Source organism: Cricetulus griseus, chromosome 3 (genome assembly GCF_003668045.3).
Source record: "Cricetulus griseus strain 17A/GY chromosome 3, alternate assembly CriGri-PICRH-1.0, whole genome shotgun sequence".
NCBI classification, from domain to species: domain Eukaryota; kingdom Metazoa; phylum Chordata; class Mammalia; order Rodentia; family Cricetidae; genus Cricetulus; species Cricetulus griseus.
This window is the reverse complement of record NC_048596.1, coordinates 43,366,041-43,388,753: the sequence shown is the minus strand read 5'-3', so window position 1 is coordinate 43,388,753 and position 22,713 is coordinate 43,366,041. Positions and strand designations below refer to the sequence as shown.

Below are 22,713 nucleotides of genomic sequence, written 5' to 3'. Positions count from 1 at the left end.
ATTGGATACATTAGGACTGGATTACAGATGGTTGTGAGCAGCAGTGTGGGTCCTGGGAATCAAATCTGGGTCCTCTGGAAGAACTATCTGTGTTCTTAACTGTTAAGCTATTTCTCCAGACCTGGAACACTTACTTCATATAAATTCTAGTAACTAGATTAGCATTCATAGGTATAGCATGTTCACATGTTTTTTAGAAACCTTTTACTTGAATTGTGATTATCTGGTACTCATTAAGTTTCACTTTTAAAAGCTGTTAATATGTATTAGTAATATTTTTTTTTGAAAATGGACAGATTAAAGCTCCAGATTCACCTTGACACTATCCAATCAATCACATCTAATATAAAGCCAGCCAGCTTTCTAACCTGCCTGTTTCATTTCCCTGTCTTATTTTTCCAGCCCTCCTCTTTCTCTCCTTCCTTCCTTTCCCTCCAATTATACAGCTTTTCTAGTGTTGCATCTGTCTTTGACTGTCTGCAAGACACAGTAGTTAACCCTCTACACCCTCTGAATAAACATCCTATGGCCTCACTAGGGTGCCCTTCATTTATTTCAACTGAGTTAATAGCATTGTGGGAACCAGGTTTATATATTGTTTATTGAAATAAAAAATCTTTGCTGCTGTTTCAAGCCATTGTGATCCATGTGACATTAGAGATCTTTGCAGATACACTCCTACTCTTTGAAGAGGTAGAACTCTGCGTACCAAGAAGTACTCAGTGAACACAATGCTCCATTCTGGTCATGATAGCTCTAGAATGTTGTGATCAACCTAGACATCAGCTTCTAATCTACTGACTAATTGGGCTATGTTGGTAAATACATGGTGTGAGTATGAATGAACTCAAAGTCTGCCTGCCACTTACTAACCTTGGGCACACATCCCGAATGTGAGATGCTGTGAGTGGTAAATAGATATAATACCAATGTGCTAATTTTATTATCTATGCTTACACAGTAACCAAATACAGCTAAACAGAATACCATAGGTATATAGGTTATTGGTAGTTTAAAATGAACAGAAACACTGAGATAGCAAGGGAAAATTTGAGAAGGATGCTCCTCCAAGGTTACAGATATGGTGGCAATGGGCTTTGGGCTGGTACCCAGCCTCCTCTACCAAAAAAGAATATAATTTGTTCTGTATCACCTACAGGATATTATTTGTTCTATATCATCCTGTCTTCTTTGCTGACTGACATTCTGATAAGTAAATATATATTTATTAATACTTAATCACATATGAATAGGAAGTTTCTATTGGAGCAGAATTAATAAACACCCCAAATATGGCAACCCTATTGGCTTCTAAGGACAAAATTCTAACAAGTTCTTTAACCTAGAAGAAATTTGGTAAGAATTAAAATGAAACCACTATCTCGAGAGTATCTCAATGACAGCAGAGTAAACGTTCTGCAAGGCTGAGGTTCAAATACTCTTTCAGTATGCTCTAGGTCTAGTTGTTAGTTTTACATGTAGCAAATGAAAGGAAGGGCTCTTCTCTCCACAGGTGGCTTTCTTCTTCAGTATCTCACATGAGATTTGCCATCTGATCAGCTTAGAGAATTCCTGGACTCTTTGCTAGTGCTTAGCAAGGACACCCTCACAAAATCCTCGTGCTCTGTGATCATACATATTTCTGGATGGAAGGAAATGACAAAAATATAGGCACACAAAGGAGGAGGTTGGAGGAGATTAAAAAAGAAAGATAAATAAATACACCTGCTTGGAAAACCTGCTCAAATGCTTAATTCATTATTTAAAAAGGATACTTATCTCTTCCCTTACTGCAATTTCCATCTGCTTTAGAGCCCTGGAAAGTTGTGAGTCTTTAATTTAAATAAGAAATTTAAATTCAAACAACTATCAATTATTAATGTCAACAGTACATGGGGTACACATAAATTATACCCAAACTTCATCATAACCTATAGCATCAATTGGACTCTTTATCAAAGCTGTTACTGAGGGTCCCAAGACAATAAGTCCCCAAATCCTAGAGGAGAAAATAGCAAAATTGACAAAGAGCAGAACAAAGGAGTTTGAAGGTTGCATTAGCATGACTACAAGCTCTGGAATAATTAATGTAATTTTTATGAAGATGAATATTTATAGCTCAGGTAACAGCTATATAGGAATTTGAGGTTAGATAACCACTTCCCATATTTGTTCAACCTGCATTAAAGAATAAGCAGCCATTTAAACAACTCTCAAATTTAATTACTTTTGTCCTCAGATTTATTTGGCCTTTTTTCTTTTGCTCTACAAGACAGCAAACTAAGTAAAGAACAGACATGTACCAGAGTCAATCACAAGCCTATCCCAGAATACTGAACTCTTTAATAATGGCTAATGCAGTTTAGTCAAGGGACATAAAGAGACATAGGCAGAGCTCTCGGGAACCAATAATGCAGTATTATAAATACTGAACCAGAATACGTAGTTCCCAGGAGATCTCTGTTAGTGCCATCTGAAAGATTTAGGGTTTTCAGTGACGCAGAGAACCCTAGCGTCCCAGAAATTGGAAAGGCCAGCCCAATATCCCAGAGAAGGTGAATGGAATTAGTACCATTATGAAACATGTCTGAAGGAGTTTGCTTGTCCCTTTAGCAATGTGAACACACACAGAAAGTGGTTTCTTAAGAAAGGGACCTGCTGCAGACACTAAATTCACTGTTGCCTTGATCTTGAACTACCCAATCTCTAAAAGAATGTATTAAATTCTGTTTTTTTAAATTATTCAGTCTATGACACATTGTTATAGCAGCTTCAACAGACTACAGCAGCTGTATATAAAAAGTGTAAAACATTATGAAGGTGACTACTCTAGGAATTATATTTGCAGTTAATGTTATTATGAATGAGCTGTTATTTTGCAAATATATTAAAGAACTTCTTAGAAACTATGTAGAAAAGAAATTCCAACTTTGCTAATGACACTCCTTTTCTTTGGTAGGTTCTGTCTGACATATCAAGTTATAGATAAGTATTTATCATAATATGGTCAATTTCCTGGTATGAAGAAATAATAATTCTTCAACCTGGTATGGTCACAGATCTTACAGTGTGGGGTTTTATTACTGAGTTAGTATATTTCCTCTATAATCTCCATGCATTGCCTTTGTTTTGGAATGTTATCTCTGCACAACAGCTGTGTACAAATGAGAAAGAGGGTCTCTCTCTCTCTCTCTCTCTCTCTCTCTCTCTCTCTCTCACACACACACACACACACACACCACACACACACACAGAGAGAGAGAGAGAGAGAGAGAGAGAGAGAGAGAGAGAGAGAGAGAGGTTTCTGAACCATATTAAGATTTTTAAAACCAGGGGGGAAAGGTGTGAAGGATTAAAGAACCAGAGGAAATGTATTTCTATCTACTCTGGTTAAATCTTAAAAATGAGTGATAAAGAAGAAAATGAATAAAATCTATTCCTATAAGAAAAGTCATCTACAGCTTCTAGGTTGTTTTTTTTTTTTTTGGCAAAGCAATTGCAATATGATACAGTGGGATCTCCTGTCACATACATTTTGATGGCTTAACCAGAGAGAGCATTTAACATGAGGTAACCTAGGGAAGGGTTGCTGTAACTCAGATGTCAAGAATTCATTTACTGAAACAGGAGTAGAGAGATGAGATGCCAGGAGACTGTGAGTCTGTTTCATTTGTAGGGAGGCACTCTCTGTTTTAAGTCTGCAACAAGTAAGCTACTATGAATTAAGGCAAAGGGGGATCACAAGACAGGTTTTTATGGTCTCTTCTTATGATGTTATTTCTTTATTATCAATATTGTAGATTCAATATATCACCATTTGGGCACTGAAGAAGTGATGAGGAAAGGAACTGCCCACCTTTGTACTTCTGAAGTATTCTCCTTTACTTCAAAGCTTTGGCATGAGAGAGATGATCCGTACACATTTAAGGTTATATTCTCTATTGGTACTGAAAACCCTTGAGCCATTGGTTACTTATGAAGTCCTTTCCTAGGTCAATCTATTAACAATCAAGATGGATTTCATCATTATAGTCATTCAATTACTATAGATCTATTCATAAAGTAAGGTCTTAATAAATACTTATTTAAAAATAAATGAACAAATGCAGCCAAGTACTCGAGAATTATAAATACACTCCCAAACCAATTGGTCTGATTAAAAAAGGTAGTATTGTACAGCATATGCCTCAAATTCCTTATTCTGACATTTTTTAAAAAACTTAAATTACCCCCTTAATGATCTTATATCCAATTAATTGCTTCTCTCTCTTGGCAGCTTACATAGCATTTTTTGCTACCTGTTGAAATTAGACTGCAGAATGGAGACTTTCATGTTAGATCCAGCTCTGAGAGTCATCTGAGTACTGTGTGCTAACACTGTGGTGTGTTCAGCAACAGGAGCTTTCCTCTAGCCTCTGAGAGATAATCAGAGCTACATCAGTAGTCTCTATGGTCTTGAGAGTGATGTGGACTACCTTGACCAAGCATTCTAAAGGAGGTTTCCCCTACCTGGTACTGCGGTTTTTGGTAGTCTATGGCTATTGTGGGGAGCACTGTCAACCAAGTGGGATAAAATATATATATATATATATATATATATATATATATATATATATATATATGATATAGCATATATGATATATGGTATATAATATATATCATATGTACACATATACATATGTACATGCATACACCTATACTCACTGTATACAATTTGAGTAATTATAAAATAATGTGATTCCCTGAGGCTTTACTCAAACAGCCTTGGTATGATTTGTCCCTTGTCTCTCCTCCTGTATTGAACTTCCTCCTCCAACTCTCAGTGGGTGCCCCCCACCCCATTTCCACATTTCCCACTTCTTATCACCTGCACACAACCCTCATCAAAGTACCGTCTTGTTACAGGCAATGGAGACCATCACAGTAAACCACAAGTAGACACAATTCAGAGAGAAACAGACTGAGAGACCAGCCCCAACAGATCCAGCTACATCACAGCCTTCGCATCTATGGCTCAGGCCACATTACGAAAGAGGGGCAGAAATATCAAAAGAGCCAGAATTCCAGGAAGTCAGCTGTGAAACATTCTCTCCTAGAAATGGCTACACACACAAGACCAAAACAACGGGGATATCAGTGGACATGTTAACATGGATGGAGAGAAACTGTTCACTTATAAACAAAGAATTACACATAACCAGTGACTGCTGGGAGAAGGAGAACTGGACTCTCCCTGGGATGAGTCACCTAGTTGGTTATTCAATACAAAATGATCAGCCCTGAAACCATATATAAACAACAAAACAGACTCAGCTTGTAATATTTATATATTTGTACATACATATATGCAGCAATGATAATCAGAGAAAAGGAGGCCATGGATTTGAGGTCAGGGACACGAGATGGTTTTGAGGGTGGAAGAAGAGGGAAGGGTACATAATTCTACTTTAATTAAAGTGCATAAGTAAACAAGTTATTTAAAAGTAGAACAAAACCCACACTGCACCAAAGACTGGGTATGTCAGAGCTTCCAGTCCTCAGAGATAGAGCAGCATCTAGCTCAACCTTTAACCCTGGAGAGCTCACAATACTTAATTTAGATTGGAAATATTCATATTCACAATCCTTTGAGATCACTTTAATTTTAACTGATGATGAGGAATTAGAAAAGTGAATAGAACATATAGTTGCAGTTAGTTTAGGATTTTACACACTGTACTGCTTTTTAGAGTGAGCACTTTCTACATATTATTTTTTTAAGTAGCAAAGTTTAGGGTAATTAGATCCAAAGCTAACCACAGACAGCCAGGTTCTGTTATGTCTTCTCTACTACAAATCTACTCTAGTGTGATGAGACCCTCATCTAAGCAGGGCTATCTACTCATGGATGCATGCTTGAAGACATAGCCATCAATTGTGTATGACAGGATAGTCTACCTAGCAGAGGTATTTTAACCATAAATGCTGGAATACATGCTCTTAGCTAGCCAAGAGGGAACGAACACACACACACACACACACACACACACACAATAACAATAATAAAAAAGCTATTAACTTGAAAGTGGGTGGTGATCTGAGAGGGGTTCAAGGAAGGTATCTTGGAGGGCCTGGAGGGAGAAAAGGAAGGGAAAAAGTGATGTAATTCTATTTCAATAAAAAACCTTCTTTTAAAGACTGCAAATACTGGCACATATCTGGAACAATGCTGGTATCATATGTCAAACTCCCACTAAGCTCAATGAACAATGGGAAGTTGTTAGAGTAGGTCAAATTGGGAAACTGGCATGCTCCAGCATAAGCAAGATCCCAGAGATATATGAACAAAAGTCCTAGGAAATGATAGAGTTTAAAAGAAATTCTTCTAATTCACCCCATTAGTAATCTATATTATTTCACTAGTATACCTAAGCATATAAGTTTTAAAAGATAGTCTGTAAAACACTAGTAAAACCAATGCTCAATGAACACATTTTTACATATGGACATATTGGTAAGCATGGTTATAGCAGAAACCTCTTTGCTAATAGTCACCCATCACCTTTCCATTTCAATGCAAAAATCCACAACAGGTAGATTTAGATATAACTAGCTGAGGGGTCAATTTTAGACACAACTAGCTACAGTGGTCAAGCCATTGGTCCACCATCCATACCCCAGCATATCCATGCATTCACATCCTAAAGGAGGATACTTTGGTCATTAACTTGATGTGAAAATTTTACATTTCCTCCCCTTTCTCTCTGCAAACATTGATGTGATAAATCTAGTGAAAAGGTATATTGCAGTCAGCTTTGCTGTAATACTTGTTTTGATAAACAGTCTCTTCCAACATGATTGATACATTAGGGACTATGCTGAGCATATGTGGGATTGGCACTTACTTACGTGCAATTCTATCCTAGAGTCTCTAGGTGAATTAAACAGAACAAAACACATCAGATAAACTGAACAGGCAAGAGTACACACAGAGCTCTCATCTTAAGATACAATGATCCACAAGTGGTCACACTGGTACCATTGCAGTTTCTACCTGCTCTCTGGTGGCTTTCCTTTCATTCCCCAGTCACATGTGTGCCTTCACCCTGACCAATAGGACACGCCTTCCATTCTGATTAACACTCTGTCTGCTTTGTATTTTCCCTCACTTCTCGGCTTTCTCTTCTTGTTTTGAACATTTGTCATTCCTTGCATGTAAGAGTGTGAGCGGGAATTGGTATAACTGTCCTTGTAAGAGAAATAAGCACACTGGAGGTTCTTCCAAGGTAAGTAACCCTCTTATTGCAGTTCTGATACATTCAATGATTGAACATACACAAAACTAGGATATCAAAAATAACAACAACAACAACAAAAACACTAGGATACCATTTAATGGCATCCTACTATGCGTGCAGTTTGACAATGACATTTGTGAATGCTACAGTTGGCAATCTGTCATTTCACTGTGTTTTACAATTCTGTGGAGTGCCATTTGATTCTTGGGAATGCCTATGCTACCTAAGAGCAGAAGGGCATATAGAGAAGTGCTAGCAGTATATTTTCCTTGCATTAAAGACTATTTTTAGAGAATTTTAAATTTAAAGCAAATATGAAAGGGCAGATAGTTCTTATATCCCACTACCACTAAGAGTTCATTTTTAAACATTGAATGATTTAAGTCATTTCATGTTAATTTGTAATTAGGTGAAATGTCTGATAGATAGATATAGATGGATGATAGATTGATCAGCTCATGTTGCCTGAAACTCTAACCCCTTACGTAAAATTCATAAAACATTATAATCTAGACAATAAAAGCTAGGTCTGACAGAAGACTATTAACTATAACTTAGTCACCTTCCCTTTTTGTTTGGAAGTTCTGGAAACATCTACATACATAAATTTGTATATTAATGCTTTCACTAAAGATCCTTATTTGTTATATATACTTGGTCATTGATATCAACACATAGCATATTTCTAAAGCTTCTCTGTTGAAACTTCTTTGTAGATGGTGAAAGCAACAGAAAGGTTTTCCAGGTCATCTGGTTTTATCTGAATTTATTGACCCACTTAACCAAGTATTATCTAACAAAATTTCCTCTAAAGAAAATCAGTGGAGCAGGGCCGTGGTGGTGCATGTCTTTAATTCCAGCACTTGGGAGGCAGAGGCAGGACAGCCAGGGCTGTTACACAGAGAAACCCTGTCTTCAAATACCAGAAAGAAAGAAAGAAAGAAAGAAAGAAAGAAAGAAAGGAAGGAAGGAAGGAAGGAAGGAAGGAAGGAAGGAAGGAAGGAAGGAAGGAAGAAAGGGCAAACAAAATAAAGAAAGAAAGAGAGGAAGGAAGGAAGAAAGGAAGAAAGGAAGGAAGGGAGGGAGAAAGGGAGAAAGGGAGAAGCAGCAGATTGCAAATAGCATACAATAAATGGTCAAAGCAGTCTTTTTTGCAACTTCAGATGTCCCAACCCAAACATGTGAAGAAAAAGTCACATGAAAATTCCTAAATTATAATGATTTCTCAGAGGACTTTTGAACTAAAAGGGGGACGGAGCCAATTACTGTGGTTTAGTGATCAGGAATATCTGCTAATGGTCTTTGTAACTAGGAAAAATCATTGCCACTTACCCACTGAAGAATGATAAAGGTTATGCTACCCAATGGATATACACTAGCCTTTGTTAAAAACTACCACACTAATTGGAAAGAGAAACTAGGCCTCTTGATTATGAAGGAGGGGTAGGAAAGAGGATGCAGCCCATGAATGGCAATAATTCTTTGTGTGTTCTCTTGTGCCACGATATAACAAACAATCTGTGACCTCAACTACACCATTTTGGATTTAACAGTAAGTGAATCTTTGGGAATTATTCTTTTGTTCTTTCCTGTTCCCCCTAGCATATTTATCTTGAAACAAATGTGTTATGAACTAATTATCTCAGAGGCTAACATCTTCACTTCCATCTTCAAGATTTGGAGATGCTGAGCCACCCCAAGGCTCTGTCAGCAGCCATTTCTTCCTATGAGGATGACCCCACTTTCTTACTCAGAAACTTCAGTGAAAAGATACCTGTTTTTCTTGCTGTGATTTAAATATCATTTGTTACCAAGAGTTTTGAAGAGAAGACTTCCCTTGGCATAAGCAGAAAGCTGAGCTCCCGGCTAGCCACATGCCAGCCCGCCCTCTGAGTCTTACTTGTTCTCATTGCTTGCATCATAACGAGGCATTGGGTCCAAGTCATTTCCATTCACATCGCAACTTGCCAGAGCATCCTATGATGATGGAGAAGAAATGGGAAACAGACAGTAGTTAGCATTCACCCACAAGCTCACACATTCTTAAATGCACTTCTGCAAGAGAATAATTCAGTTAATGAATGAATACCCTCCTGGTTCACTAATGTCAGACACCTTAGGGAGACACTGCTGGTTCAATAACAATTATTGCTGTATTGTCCCTTTAAGGTGAGGTAGTCTATATAGACCAAAGGACTTTCCCCTTCTTACCCAGAGTGACCCAGTTTGTGAGATGTTTATCTTGTACAGATGTCCTCAATTCCATGTTTTCTAAGCACTCTCCAAATATTGAAAGGCATTGAGGTTTTTTTGATACATATATACTTTGCATTCCTTACTTAATAACTTGATCTTACAATGATCTTTATCACATTTTCATGACTTTTAGAAAAAAAAAAACAATTGTTCACATATAACTGAAAGGCCAGTTAAGATATTGGATGTTTATTTTATCAGGTTTCTTGGGGTCTGCCATTACACAACATTAGTCTTGTTTAATTTCTATTACATAAAAACCTTCAAATGAGATTCTTACTATTATTCCACAGCTCTGAGAGCAGCCCCAATGATGAGCAAAGCTGCCTTAAGCTAAGGTTTAAAATGAAGAAACAGAACATCTAAAGCCACAGTTGGATTTATTTGTTTGCTTTCAAAAATGGTTAGGAAAAAAAGCTTCTGCAAACTAAAAGGAACCCATGGGGTCACTTTCACTGTTTAATCTTTTATTCCTGCACTTAGCCTGTTCCAGGATATGATCAATCCCTCTGTGCTTCATGACTGCTTCTATGTCTGGTGTTAATAAAAGCCAATATTATCTTTGCTTCCATATTTACTGAATGCTTAGATTTCTGAAAGTAAGTTTTAGTACACAAAATTGGAAAGGTTTTGGAGAGCTAAGCACAGTACATGATGCACAGAATGGTTAAGTTCTGCTTTCCGCACACAGGAGCCCAGCCCACCTCTATAATGTTAAGTTCTATTCCCTGCCCTTGGAATGAGTGACTCAAGCATAACTTAAAAATTTTACTCACAAGAAACAGAGGCACCAAACAGACTAATCTAGAGCCTGTCTTGATATGAAACAAACCAGATGGGAGCCCAAGTCTTTGGTCTGAATAATCTAATGCTTTCTCTACTTTTATCTGGCCACCAAGAGTTGGAACTGAGACAGCACCGTCACTGATAACTAAAACAGAGGGAAAACATAAAAGGGGCAAAAACTGCTATCACAATTAGGTAGAAACTAGTTTTACTTAATGGATTGCAGTTATCTGCAGTAGGTAGAGGCACACAGAGAGACACTCTGCGGGCATGTGACAAGGCAGATGTCTCTTCTGGGGTATAGGCAAGCTAGAGGTCTGATCTCATCTCACCCAGGATAGCTGACTTCAGTCTGCAGCCTTTATTTTCTTTACTTGTAAATGGGGAGAAGTTCAAGCCTTAAATTCTATGCTGCAAAGAGGCCCAAGTTTATTTGAATGCTCTAGTCCACAGGGTGAGTTTAGCCACTGATTCCTATTCAAAGTAGATCTAAATGAATCTTCAGTTTCTCCTTGAGAAAGGGGATTGACTGGTGTGTAGTACTGGGAGGCAAAGAAAAAGAAGGTCTCTTTGCAACAGACTGAGAGCATTACAGAAAACCACAACCAGTCAAAATACAGACTTGTGGTGACAAAATGACTCCTGCACTTCTGGTACAGGGCACAGTGGGGCAGAGGAGGCAGAAATATTGTAAGAGCCAGAGGAAAAGGGAGTTTACTATGAGACTGTGTGTGTAAAGTCTCACTAATATGGCTATTTAAACATGAGCTGAACAAGGTCAACAATAGACATGTTAAAGTAGACTGGGTAAGTCTACAGGCCTCAACACTACACAAGTAACTACAGGCATCCAAGGAATGCCAAGAGCTAGAGAAATAATCTCCCCCAGGGAAGAGCATACCAATTGCTTATCCAACACTAAATGGTCAGTGCTGAAAGCATACATACAAGTAACATTATACAGATTAAGCAGGTTGTATTTAAGAATATACATGTGTGTGTGTGTGTGTGTGTGTGTGTGTGTGTGTGCATGGTTGAAGGAATGAAAGGGAAAGGGATAAATGATACAATCATATTCTAATCTCAAAAAGTTAAAAACTTGTTTTTTGAAGAAAGAAGTAGGGAAGAAAAAGGTGGCTGAACTGGAGAAAAGCTCCCAGTCTGCTCTTTTCCACAAAATACAGTGCTGCCTGCCTGTCTTCCTGAATTGCTGAGAGTAGTGGGCGTGGCTGGTAACAGATGGTGCAGGCATGGCTCTCTTTGAAGGTCACACCATCAAAGGCATGGGAAATGAGAGACAGTATCTTGTGGTTCCTATCCTGCAAGAGCTCACCTTCTACAAGAAGGGAACAAAGTACAGAACCTGCCATATCTCCTGGCACATTTGCCAGCAGCTCTCCCACTTTCTGACCATCCCCACAGGAGTCCCCTCCTGCCAAGGAGGGAGGACTTCTGGCCACAAGGAACACTCACGTAGTTTTGCATCAAATCAGGGTGGGTTCTCTCAATGCCGTCATCCAGGATAGTCACCACGATATTCTTCCCCGTATAACCTCGCTTCCAGGCTCCTTCAATATTCATGTCTGACTGGCAGGGATGTGTGTTGTCACTGCAGTGCTGAAGAACGAAAAGGGCATTCTAGGTTACTAAATAGCGATCAGATCGGAGAATTACCCACTTGTGGAGTCAGTACTGAATTAACAGCAATTTGGTCTGCTGCCTATTAGAAGAGACGCATTGATCCCCTGAGTGGGAACTGGGATGATACCAAAAGAAGTATGCGAGGAAAGAGGGGAAATATAAACTGATAGGTAGTGGGTACCAGTTTGGGTACCACAAGAAGTTTTAAAAATCTAGTATATCAACAGTGTAAGGGACATTTTATTATCATCATGTATTAATGAGATGTAAATAACCACTGCTGCATTTCATTATAAACCTAAAGAGGGTAACTGAAGAACATGTATGCTCTTGTGTCTTAGCCAGACATCTAGGACCCAATCCAGCTGCAACTGGAACAGGCTCAAGTCCCACTTGTAGAGCAACTTAGAGGTGTGCTACTATGAGAAAAACAAAACAAAACAAAACAAACAAAAACCTCAAGACAGCAGGTTCTCCAAACGTCTTTCACAAAACTAACACTGGTGGGCAGATTCATTCAAAGCTTCTTTGAAAAGGATGGGATCAGTACAAAACCAAGATGGGTACTCTACCCAGGAAATGTATACAGGGGCTTCAAGGGGCGGCTGAAAACATAACATCTTGGCTCATTATGCACGGAAATTTCATTCTGCAAGAGCTGCAATGTCCAAACATACTGAAAAAGGAATGGAGCCAGCAGCTTTTCCTGATATAATTTACAAATGTTGGTTCAACCCACATAATTGTTCCTTTCAAGTCCGTCTCTTTGAAATACTCTTGAGGGTTGCTGTTTTCCAGGTTCTGAAGACTCAGAAGAAGCACAAAGGAAAGGACGTGTGATTCTGTAATGCCATAGCAACACCAGCTCACCACTCACCACTCACTATATTCTTTCTGCCTCTCAACAGACAGCTCCACGCTGAGGAAATGGAAAGGAATGCTAACTTTTCTCTGCCCTAAACATAATGGAGACCCTGCTGCCGCTGATGGGATTTAACACACATTGTATTGAGCACTTACTGTATGCTCTGTGTGGCTGCAAAAAAATGTTAGGTATTGTCCTAGAGGAGGGTCACAGAAAAAAAAAGCAGAAAAATGAATAAACAAGATGACTGAAAATGGTCATTGTGGTTTGAAGGGGTTGAGGCAGAGCGAGAGAGAGAGAGGGAGAGAGAGAGAGAGAGAGAGAGAGAGAGAGAGAGAGAGACAGAGACAGAGACAGAGACAGAGACAGAGACAGAGACAGAGACAGAGCCATATGAAGGTGAATGTGGAGGGGTCTGAGTGTGCTGCTTTAAGGGAACAGTCAGAAAGAGACTTCAGTCTCTCAGAAAGTAAGAGGTATGTTACTGTTAGCACTTGGCAGCACAGAGTGGAGTGATGGTCCAAGAAAGAGCCAGGGACTAGAGTCCTGTTCAATGCAGCACATACTAAGACTATGATATGGGTAAGAGTAGGGAGAGAAACGGTGGTGACTGCTGGACAGACTGACACTGAGGGTAGTAAGCTAGAAAGGAGGGAAAGGCCCCACACACCCACTCTTTACAACCATGCTCTATGACCAAATGCTGTTCCTGTTCCTCCCTCCAGTTTCCTGAGCACAGCACTGGTCCTGCAGAGCCGCCTATGGCTTGCTTCGCATTTTCCTTCCCAGGAACTTAGGAGCACAGGCCTGCAAATGAATGTGTACACTCGGTCTGCACGCTCCACCTCATGCTCACTGGCTTCTGTTGTGCTGTACTGCTCATGGCTGACACATGTGCATTCGTCTCCCCAAATGACCCATGGACTTATGTCTAACCTAAGATTTCATAAACACTGCTTAATCAATATACTCAGAAGGAATAAGCAGCCCCAACTTTTATTTCCAGTTGAAATTGTTATTATGCTTCCTGCTCTGACCTCTTCAGCAAAATCTGGCCAGTTACTTGCTTGGCTAAAAGAAACAATAGCAAAAAGAAGTCATGCAGATTGCTAAAATGCCTACTTTTCCAATTGTCCCATTCTGGCCAAGCATGTGGGCCTCTCTTCACCAAGTGTTTTAATACGAAGCAATATTATTCCATTTTATATGTTTTTTTTTTCAAAACCTGCTGTGAGCACCTGTGGTACCCATTGTGACTGGGGGTAATGTTAGTGTAGCCGGGGGGGGGGGGTTGAAGGAAGGAAATGCACAGGAAATGGGCAAGCCACAAATGGAATAAGCATCCTCGAGTGGTGAGACGAAGCCTGAAGTGGTAATTATGAAAACTGAAGAACACCAGCCGTCAATGGAAAACATGTGTGGTGGAGTGAGCCATGGCCTTTTGGAACGTTTCCACCCTTGCTTCTGCTGAATCAAACTTTGATCATTTTAAACTTTCTGGTACTACCTTTTGTATCCCTTACATCTGCCACCACAGAATCACTGGTGGTAGTTGGGAACTGTGCAACTGATGTGTTTGTTTGGTAATCTAACATGGAATGTGGCCCAGATAGCGAAGATGAAATGATATTAATAATAAAAATATGATGAGGATGAATGAGTTAATAAAAGCCTCGATTGTTTCTTGCAGAAAAGTAGTAAGTCAGGGGCAACTTGAAGGATCTACTGTGAATAAGACCCTACCCTTGATTATTAAAATATTTCAGTTGTCTAGATTTCCAAACATGTTACTAACATAGTTGTGTTATATACCTGAGATATTCAGAGAAAATAACAGAGAAATTACTAATATCACCCAGCAATGAAACCAGAATGACCTCACCATTTCCTGAAGAGCCTGATGAAAGTGATCTTTATACTGGCCTACATCTCCTTGCTAGATAGCCATGTTAAAACAGCACTCAAGGATAAAAGCACATATACTGGCCACAGTCCCTTTGAGAGTTCTGCTGGGACAAAAGCCTGGTATATAGAATGGTGTCAACACACATGTGTCTACAGCCTGGAGTTCGCCAAGAGACCAATGGGAAGTTCAGCATATTAGAACTGGAGTTTAAATATTTACAGTCACGCATGTACCTTCACTCTGAATAATGCTATTCCAATGGTGTCCATGTATAGGTGACTAAGTTCCTAGAAATAAGATTGAAAATATGAAATGGAAACAAGCTCTTGTGTCCTCAAAAATGTATTGCAGGGTTTGTTCAATGGACAGCTTATATCCCAAATAAATTACCCTAAATATACATTTGTTATGTCTTCACCATCCTTTCATTCTGGGAAATGGAAGGTGAAAAGCATTCTTTTTAAACCTCTCTAAATTCAAGAGGGCCCTCACGGGCTCATATATTTGAATGCTTTGTCATCAGGAAGTGACACTATTAGAGAAGTTTAGGAGGTGGTGCAGCTTGGTTGGAGGAAGTGTGCGTTTGGGGTGGGTGGGCACTGAGGTTTCAAAAGCCCATGACAGTACCCTGTCTCCCATCTATGGATCAGGATGTAACTTAGCTCTCAGCTACTGCTCCAGTACCTCCCTCCATGTTCCATTTCCCCACAATGATTATAATAGATTAAATCTCTGAAACTAGAGGCATGCCCCCAATTAAACACTTCTTTTAATAGTTGCCTTGTTCTTGACGTCTCTTCACAGCAATAGAAAAATGACTAACAGTCGCCCCCACGCCATGAACTGACCTTTGATTTTTTTTTTTTTTTTTGCTGTCCTTAAGAATAGAACCTAAGGCCTTGTGTATGCTAGGCAAGTACCCAACTATTGAACTGCATCTGTAGCCCTTGGATTGCTGTTACATGTTGTCAGTTCTCTGCTGACATTGAAAATATCCACTATTCAAATTAACCACTGATGAGGTCATTGCTCATTATTGACAGTAGCACATAAGCCTGAAATTTTGACTATATAATGTTCACAATAAACTAGAATTAAATATACAAAAGTCTGTACTAGAGACATATTACAAAACTGTTCTCTTTGGCTTTCCTATTGCTAAGACAAACACCATGACCAAAGCAACTTGGGGAGAAAAGGGTTTGTCTGTCATACACATCACTAAGGAAAGTCAGGGAAGTAACTGAAGTAGGAACCTCAGGCAGAAACTGAAGCAGAGACCTTGGAGGAACATTTCTTACCAGCTTGATGTGTTTGCTCTCTTGTATAATCCCAGAACCACCTGCCCAGGAATGACAACTCCCTCTGTGGACTGGGCCATCTCACACCAATCAAGAAAATTCTTCCACAATCTTGCCTACTAATGGAGTAGGCCAATCTGATGGAGGCATTTTCTTAGTTGAGATTTCTTCTTCCCAGATAATTCTAGAATGAGTTCAGTTGACAAAAAACCTGACCAGCATAGAAATATATCTAGTAGGCTCGGAAAAGTATATGAATACCTGAAGTTCTTTGTAATATTTAGAAATTAAGAGTTGTAATAAATCAAACAGGAATAGAACTGATATTCCTCCAAGTGAAAAATGAACTACTAGTCCTACTACTAATGTCCCTTTCCTAGCCAACTATTGTACTAATTTCTTCATGTGGATAACAATATGAAATCACCCAAGGAAATCCACTGTTTTTCAATATTGTGAAACTCAGCAATAGTAGCTAAAAATATTTGTTAAAAAGAGAACCAAGCAGACAGAATTTGATGGGCAGGTTATTGTAACCCAATGAAAGGATTTTCTTCTCCTTCGGAGGAGTCGGGTTAAGCAACACAGAAAGGGCAATGGATCACTGGTAGGGACAGCTGAGAAGAGCTGAATGGGATTTCACATCTGCAGTCTTGATGACGGGTGGGTGTTGGAGAAAGACATGAGCTGAACAAAGAGGGGTCCAAATTCCTACTGGGACACTGGTGAGACATTTTTTTCTTCCCTGTATCATTAACACTTCTTCACTCTGTACCGGTATTCCAACCCTGCTAAAATTATAGCTCCCATCTGTTACAATTTAGTTTTGACAAAGGTTCATTACAGGAATTGCAAATTTTCAGTACAATTCCAGATAACACCAAGGAAACATCAGAAAAAAAAAGGAGATTTAGGGAGAAGGCTGTAGTATATCGGATATGCCTAAAAATTATAAAGGTATAAAACAAGGACTTCATTACAAATGACTATAAATCTCTGGGGAAATAAAACACATGAATTTTTAGGATAAGGAGAATGGATTTAGCTCCTAAATCCTAACACAAGGGAAGATCAAGGAGTCAAGTCAAGGTGCCAGTGCACAGAAAGGTCTAGACAAAAGGACGTTTCCCATCGTCACCTTTCTAAACCTAATTTCATTTTGAAATCAGTATTTTTCAATCTTAAAAGTACTTAAGAAAACCACTAACTGACACAATACACTAACAACCACATCTGTGTCCCCTGAGGATCTTTGTATGTCTCACATGTCTCATATTTGAGGGATCTTTGTACGTCTCACAGTGGTGTTTGGGGAGTTGCTTTCAGCTGTATCACCTGGCCTCCGTGTTAAAGAGTAACCAACACTCCTAAAACTTCTTAATGCCCTCTGTGGCACTGAAAACAAACTAAACATTTATACACACAGAGATTTCTACACTCAACAGTTCAGACCATTCTCAAATACCACCAGTCTAAAAACAAAGGAGTCAGGTTTTAGAAGTCTGGCTCTTAACCCATAGCCTCCTCTAGTTGTCATTCCTCCTTCTCAGTTATTACATGTGAGCCACTGCAATGGTTTTGGCCTGGTTTCTATGTTCAAGTCCTGGAGGTTTAGTCTACATCTCAGACAAAGAAGCAGTTACAAAACACAAGCAAAGCCTTATAATTGGGGAAGGACATGAACCCTAGTCACGGGAGAGTGTGGGAAGGCTGAGAGTACTCCTAGAGAAATGACATTGAAGGAGCCCATCCACCAGCTGACTCACCAGAGAGCAGGTGGAGGCTGAGGTAGATCTGCAGAGCCTTGTAAAGATGTGTAATAATCAGAGAGATGCTGACTATTTCTGATCTAAAAATAACCCAGGCTTTTGGAGGACAATGGTTGAAAGGAGCACGATGGGAAATAAGGCAAATGGAAAAATGTGAGGTTGAATATTCAGAGAATATTCATTCCATAAAATAGCAACCCATACCTGAGGTTGCCACTCTGAAGGAAGGAAGCCAGTCTGGGATGACAGGAGAAAATTCATGTAACCAAAGGATGCAGATCATTAGAAGAGTCAGCCTTACAAGTGTGGAGGCTGGACCATGGATGAACTACATTTGTCAAATAAAGTAATTTTTAACAGAACTCCCAGATCACTGTTTAAATGGAAGAACACTCTCATCAGGTATAGTCAGTGGTTTCCTGCTCAGCCATCCGGCCTTTGTGTCAGTGATTTCTGTTTACACATGTGTTTTATCTTCCCAGGGATTTATAACTCACTTGTAATGGAGGTTGGTTAATATCCGGATAATCTCTAGAGTTCTCAGTAAAATGGATTGACTTTACTTACAGGGTAAGATGAATAACAAGTATTTTGTTGTTATTTCAATTTGGCTGGGTTAACAGATGCATAGACAGCTGCTATTTCTGACTATGTGTCTATGAGGATGATTCCAGGAAAAATTAGCATTTGAATAGTTTTTGCTGCATTAGAGAACATTGCCCTCACCATTGCTGTGGGCATTATCCAATACATTGAGGGTCCCAGAAGAACAAAAGTCACAGGAAAGGTAAAATTATTTTCTGAATGAACTGGAGTATCTATCTTTTCCTGCTTTTGGACATGGGCACTTGATTATTAGGCCATCAGACATAGACTGTGATCCTAACCTCAGAACTTGTGGTTCTCAGGCCTTTTGAGTACATAAAATGATGCCACTGGCTTTTCTAGGCTCCCAGCCTCTGGACACTAAATCATGAGTCTTTCAGGCTCCTTGACCATGCATACCAATCCCTCACAATAGCTTTTTCTTTTCTCCATTTTATAAATTCCATTTCTCACTGCTTTTACTTCTTTGGAGAAGACTGATTCATGTAGAAAGGCTATTATGATAGAAGGTAGAAATAAAAAATACAGACAATGAGACATAGTGAACTTCCTTGTAGTTCCAGCACACAGGTGACAGAGACATGATGATCAGGAATTAAAGACAACATGTGGAATTTGAGGTTGGGTATATGAAACCTGGCCTCAAAAAAATGAGGAGAGAAGGAGGAGAAGATAAATGACATAGTAAAGACATGATTGAGGTAATTAAAGAAGAGACACAAACATGCTTAGAATTCGTCTTCTGCACACCAGCTCAAATAAGGCACTGCTTACTAAACTTTGCAGTAAAAAGATTCACAGGTCCCCAGGAGATATGTGGGAACTAAAGCTTTGATAGGGAATCATATAAAAAGGATGTTGGTTATTCTACTGTGAAGAGAAGTGACACAGTGGCAGGTGAGCCATTGTCCACTCCAGATCTGTTGAAAACCCCATTCTGTCCAGAGGGAAGTTCAGAAGTGCAGAATCATGGTTTCTTTGGAACAATACATGTCACATGGGTACCAGATAGTCCTTGATTCTGCTTTGGTTTTTGTTAAGGGGCTCTATTTGAATACTGTCTTCCCTTTTCAGTCATGAAGCAAAATCTGAGTTGAAGAGAAACTTAGTTTCTCTTCACTTGAACCAGAACCACATGAACCAGATCTTAATATTCCACTCTCTGGCAAAATAGTACTATTAGTAAATTAGCAAATTGCTTATTTGGGGATGATCTCAATTAAAATGTTTTCCTTAGGAGCCTATAAGACAAGAAGCAAATCCCACGCTGGTGCTTTAAACGTGGTTCTCTGAAGCAGTGAGATTGCATTATTTAATAATAAAGGGAACATTAGCATGAAGTAACCTCGTTTTTTTTCTAAAATGTAATTTCTTTGTTTATATTGTTTACCAAATTATGCTTATGAATTTTACTGTATCTGTCTCTTATGCATGACTCCATGGAGAAATTCATGTCTTCATTTTATTCATTAGAGGTTCAGAAGTCCTGTCAATGGACCTGGAAGATATTTCCCCATCTCTAAATTAGAGTGTAACTTGAAGAAGAATGGCCAACAGGCTTCAGAACTCAGCTATTCTTCTATCATTATAATTTCAGGCTCACAAAAGAGTTTTGAAGAAAAAAGTGGCACAAAACATTTGTCGTCGAATTTGGAGACACTTTTGAGGACGAAGAGAAAAATGAGACTATTATTTGCAAATACCTAAACATACTTTATTGACCTAGCATCTTTAAATTAGTTCATGAGTCAATATTTTCATGGAATGTAAAGGCCAAGGTAGTGATTTTTCAAATGATAAAATAATCATTTTCAACAATCATGTGCCATCCTCCAAGCCTTCCAACATTCAGGTTTTGACAACACAGCTTTTCTCTCATGTATGTATGTATGTATGTATGTATGTATGTATGTATGTATGTATGTATGCATGCATGTGCAGGTAAATGACACACAGAAAAATATATGAAGGTTTATAATTCAATTTCTCTCAAATTCTTACTGAAGGCTTCACATCCTTCCAAGACCCTGTGAAACTACAACACATAAAAGGTCACTTTGATAAGCCATCTCCTGGAATTAAGAGCTTTTAATAGATTAGATGCTTCAACAGACACGTCAGTGAAAACTGAGTCATGGAGGTTGTACCTACAAGGAAAGAAGGCAGGGGACAGGCAAGAAGAGAGGACAAAATACACCTAGCAGTAGAGTTGTGTGCACTTCATGATGCTAATGTGATAAATACTTATGTGAAAACCCCCACTCTTCCAGAGAACAAGCACCTAAGCTATCCTAAAGGAACACAAATAGCCTGATTAAACTCAATACGAAAAGGATCACGATTTTGTTGCAAAACATGAATAGTAGTATTTCTGATCATTCTTAAGATGGCACTCAAGGGCTGAGGGGACAGCTTGGCTGGTAAAGCATTTGCTGTACAAGCATGAAAACTTCAGCCGGATCACAAGAACTCATGCAAACAGATCAGGCATGGTGGTAACTGCTTGAGATCCTAGCACTGGGGAGTAAGAAACAGGTGGATTCCTGGGGTTTGCTGGCCAGCTAGACTGCCCTAGTTGAATAACAATTCTTAGTTTCTATGCATGGGCACAGATTCTAACTCCCCTGCCTTTGGATTAGGATGTAAAGTTCTCAGCTACTGCTCCAGCACCAAGCCTGTCTGCCTCACACCAAGATGATCATGGACTAATCCTCTAAAACAGTAAGAAAGCTTCCATTAAAGGCTTTTTATTTAAGGGTTGCCTTGGTTATGATGTCTCTTCACACCAATAGACAAGGCCTTTTCAGGCTTTTTAGAAATTTGCCATTCTCTATATGTATGGGATTATAAATTCAATTTTCTGAGTAAGCTGAAGGTCTGAGGAATTTTCGCCATAACCTCAAATATGCTACTACCTCATATACAGTAATTTCTGCAAGAAATCTGCAAAAATCATCATATAGAAGCTCTGGAAATGAGATAACCAGTGTGTCAATATTGCTGTCTTAAAATATCTGTGTAATTAAAAACGTGTGTGTGTGTGTGTGTGTGTGTGTGTGTGTGTGTATTAATCTTAGCATATGCATGCAAGTGTTCATGGGAGCTAGAAGGCATTGCATCCTTTGCAAATGGCATACAAGTGGCTATGAGCTGACTGATGTGGCCCTGGGAGGTAAACCCAGTTCCTGTACAAGAACAGTAAGTGCTCTTAACTGCAGAGCCATCTCTCCAGCCCCAAACTTCCTATGTTTTTTAACTCAAGCAATTATATCAGAATAGGAAGGGAGGTCAATCAAAACCTTTTGAGCCATAACTAGTTGCTAAAAATCATGAATTCACCTTTGTACTCTGTTATCCACTGGTGGGGGATGTCCTTTTGTATATACATTATGTATATACTTTGATGAATACAACACTGACTGGCCAGTAGCCAAGGAGAAAGTAGAGGCAGGGCTACCAGAATTCTGGGGAGAGGATGCGGAGAGTGAGCTGCCAGGGAGATGGCATGTAGCTACCAGAAAGATAGGACTCCAGGCATTCTCCAGAAAGATAAGGCCATGCAGAAATTCCGGGATTAATACTTATGGGTTTAATAATTAAGAGAGAAACTAGCTGGTAAGAAGGCTAAGCCAGTAGCCAAACAGTGTACACTTAATATAAACCTCAGTGTGTTTATTTGGGACTGAAGCGTGGTGGGACTAAGAACAGAAACTCCCTCTACAATCCACCAATACACTTAACTACTTGACTTGCCCAATTCTTTTTTTTTTAATTCTAGTGAAACGAATTTTTCAGGTTTAATTAGTCTTTTTGTTATCATGGAATCAGAAAATAGGTCTAGCATATATAATAATCTTTGTTAGGTGGTTTACCAAGGGGAAATTGTTAGGACAAACAGTCAAAGTTCAACTCTTTTTCCTACACCATGGAAAACCTGACTCCAAAACCCAGATGTGCAAACACTGCTTTATTGTTTTCATTCATAGTAGCATGGACTGAGTAGGCTCAGTGCTGTGTCTCTCCTTTAGGACTGACTGCCCATGAATTTACAGATAGATGTCAGCTGGGAAGACAGATCTCTGAAGGTGTGAGTGACATTTAAACTAAAGTTTTCAATCATTCAAACACTTGGAAAATTTTCTATGCTGTGTGTATGGTTCTGTTATTAACATGTGCTTATTACAGATGTGCTACCTACAAGGCCTCCTGAAGGATATACAGATACTCAATTTATAAGAGGATTTCCTATCAATTACCTTAGTGAACTGAAAATTAACATTTATTAAAGAGGCATTGATTATAGCTG

General features: G+C 39.1%; 1 protein-coding gene across 2 annotated transcripts in view; it reads right to left on the bottom strand.

Moving 5' to 3' along the window:
• The window catches only part of LOC100762283 (proprotein convertase subtilisin/kexin type 5), a 421,198-nt gene that overhangs the window by 277,592 nt on the left and 120,893 nt on the right, over positions 1-22,713 (bottom strand). For both annotated transcript variants that reach the window (XM_027406556.2, XM_027406555.2), the window contains exons 4-5: positions 11,793-11,936; positions 9,178-9,254 (exon numbers count right to left, since the gene is read on the bottom strand). In XM_027406556.2, coding sequence (XP_027262357.1) covers positions 9,178-9,254; positions 11,793-11,936 — 221 coding nt within the window. The remainder of the gene's footprint in view (positions 1-9,177; positions 9,255-11,792; positions 11,937-22,713) is intronic.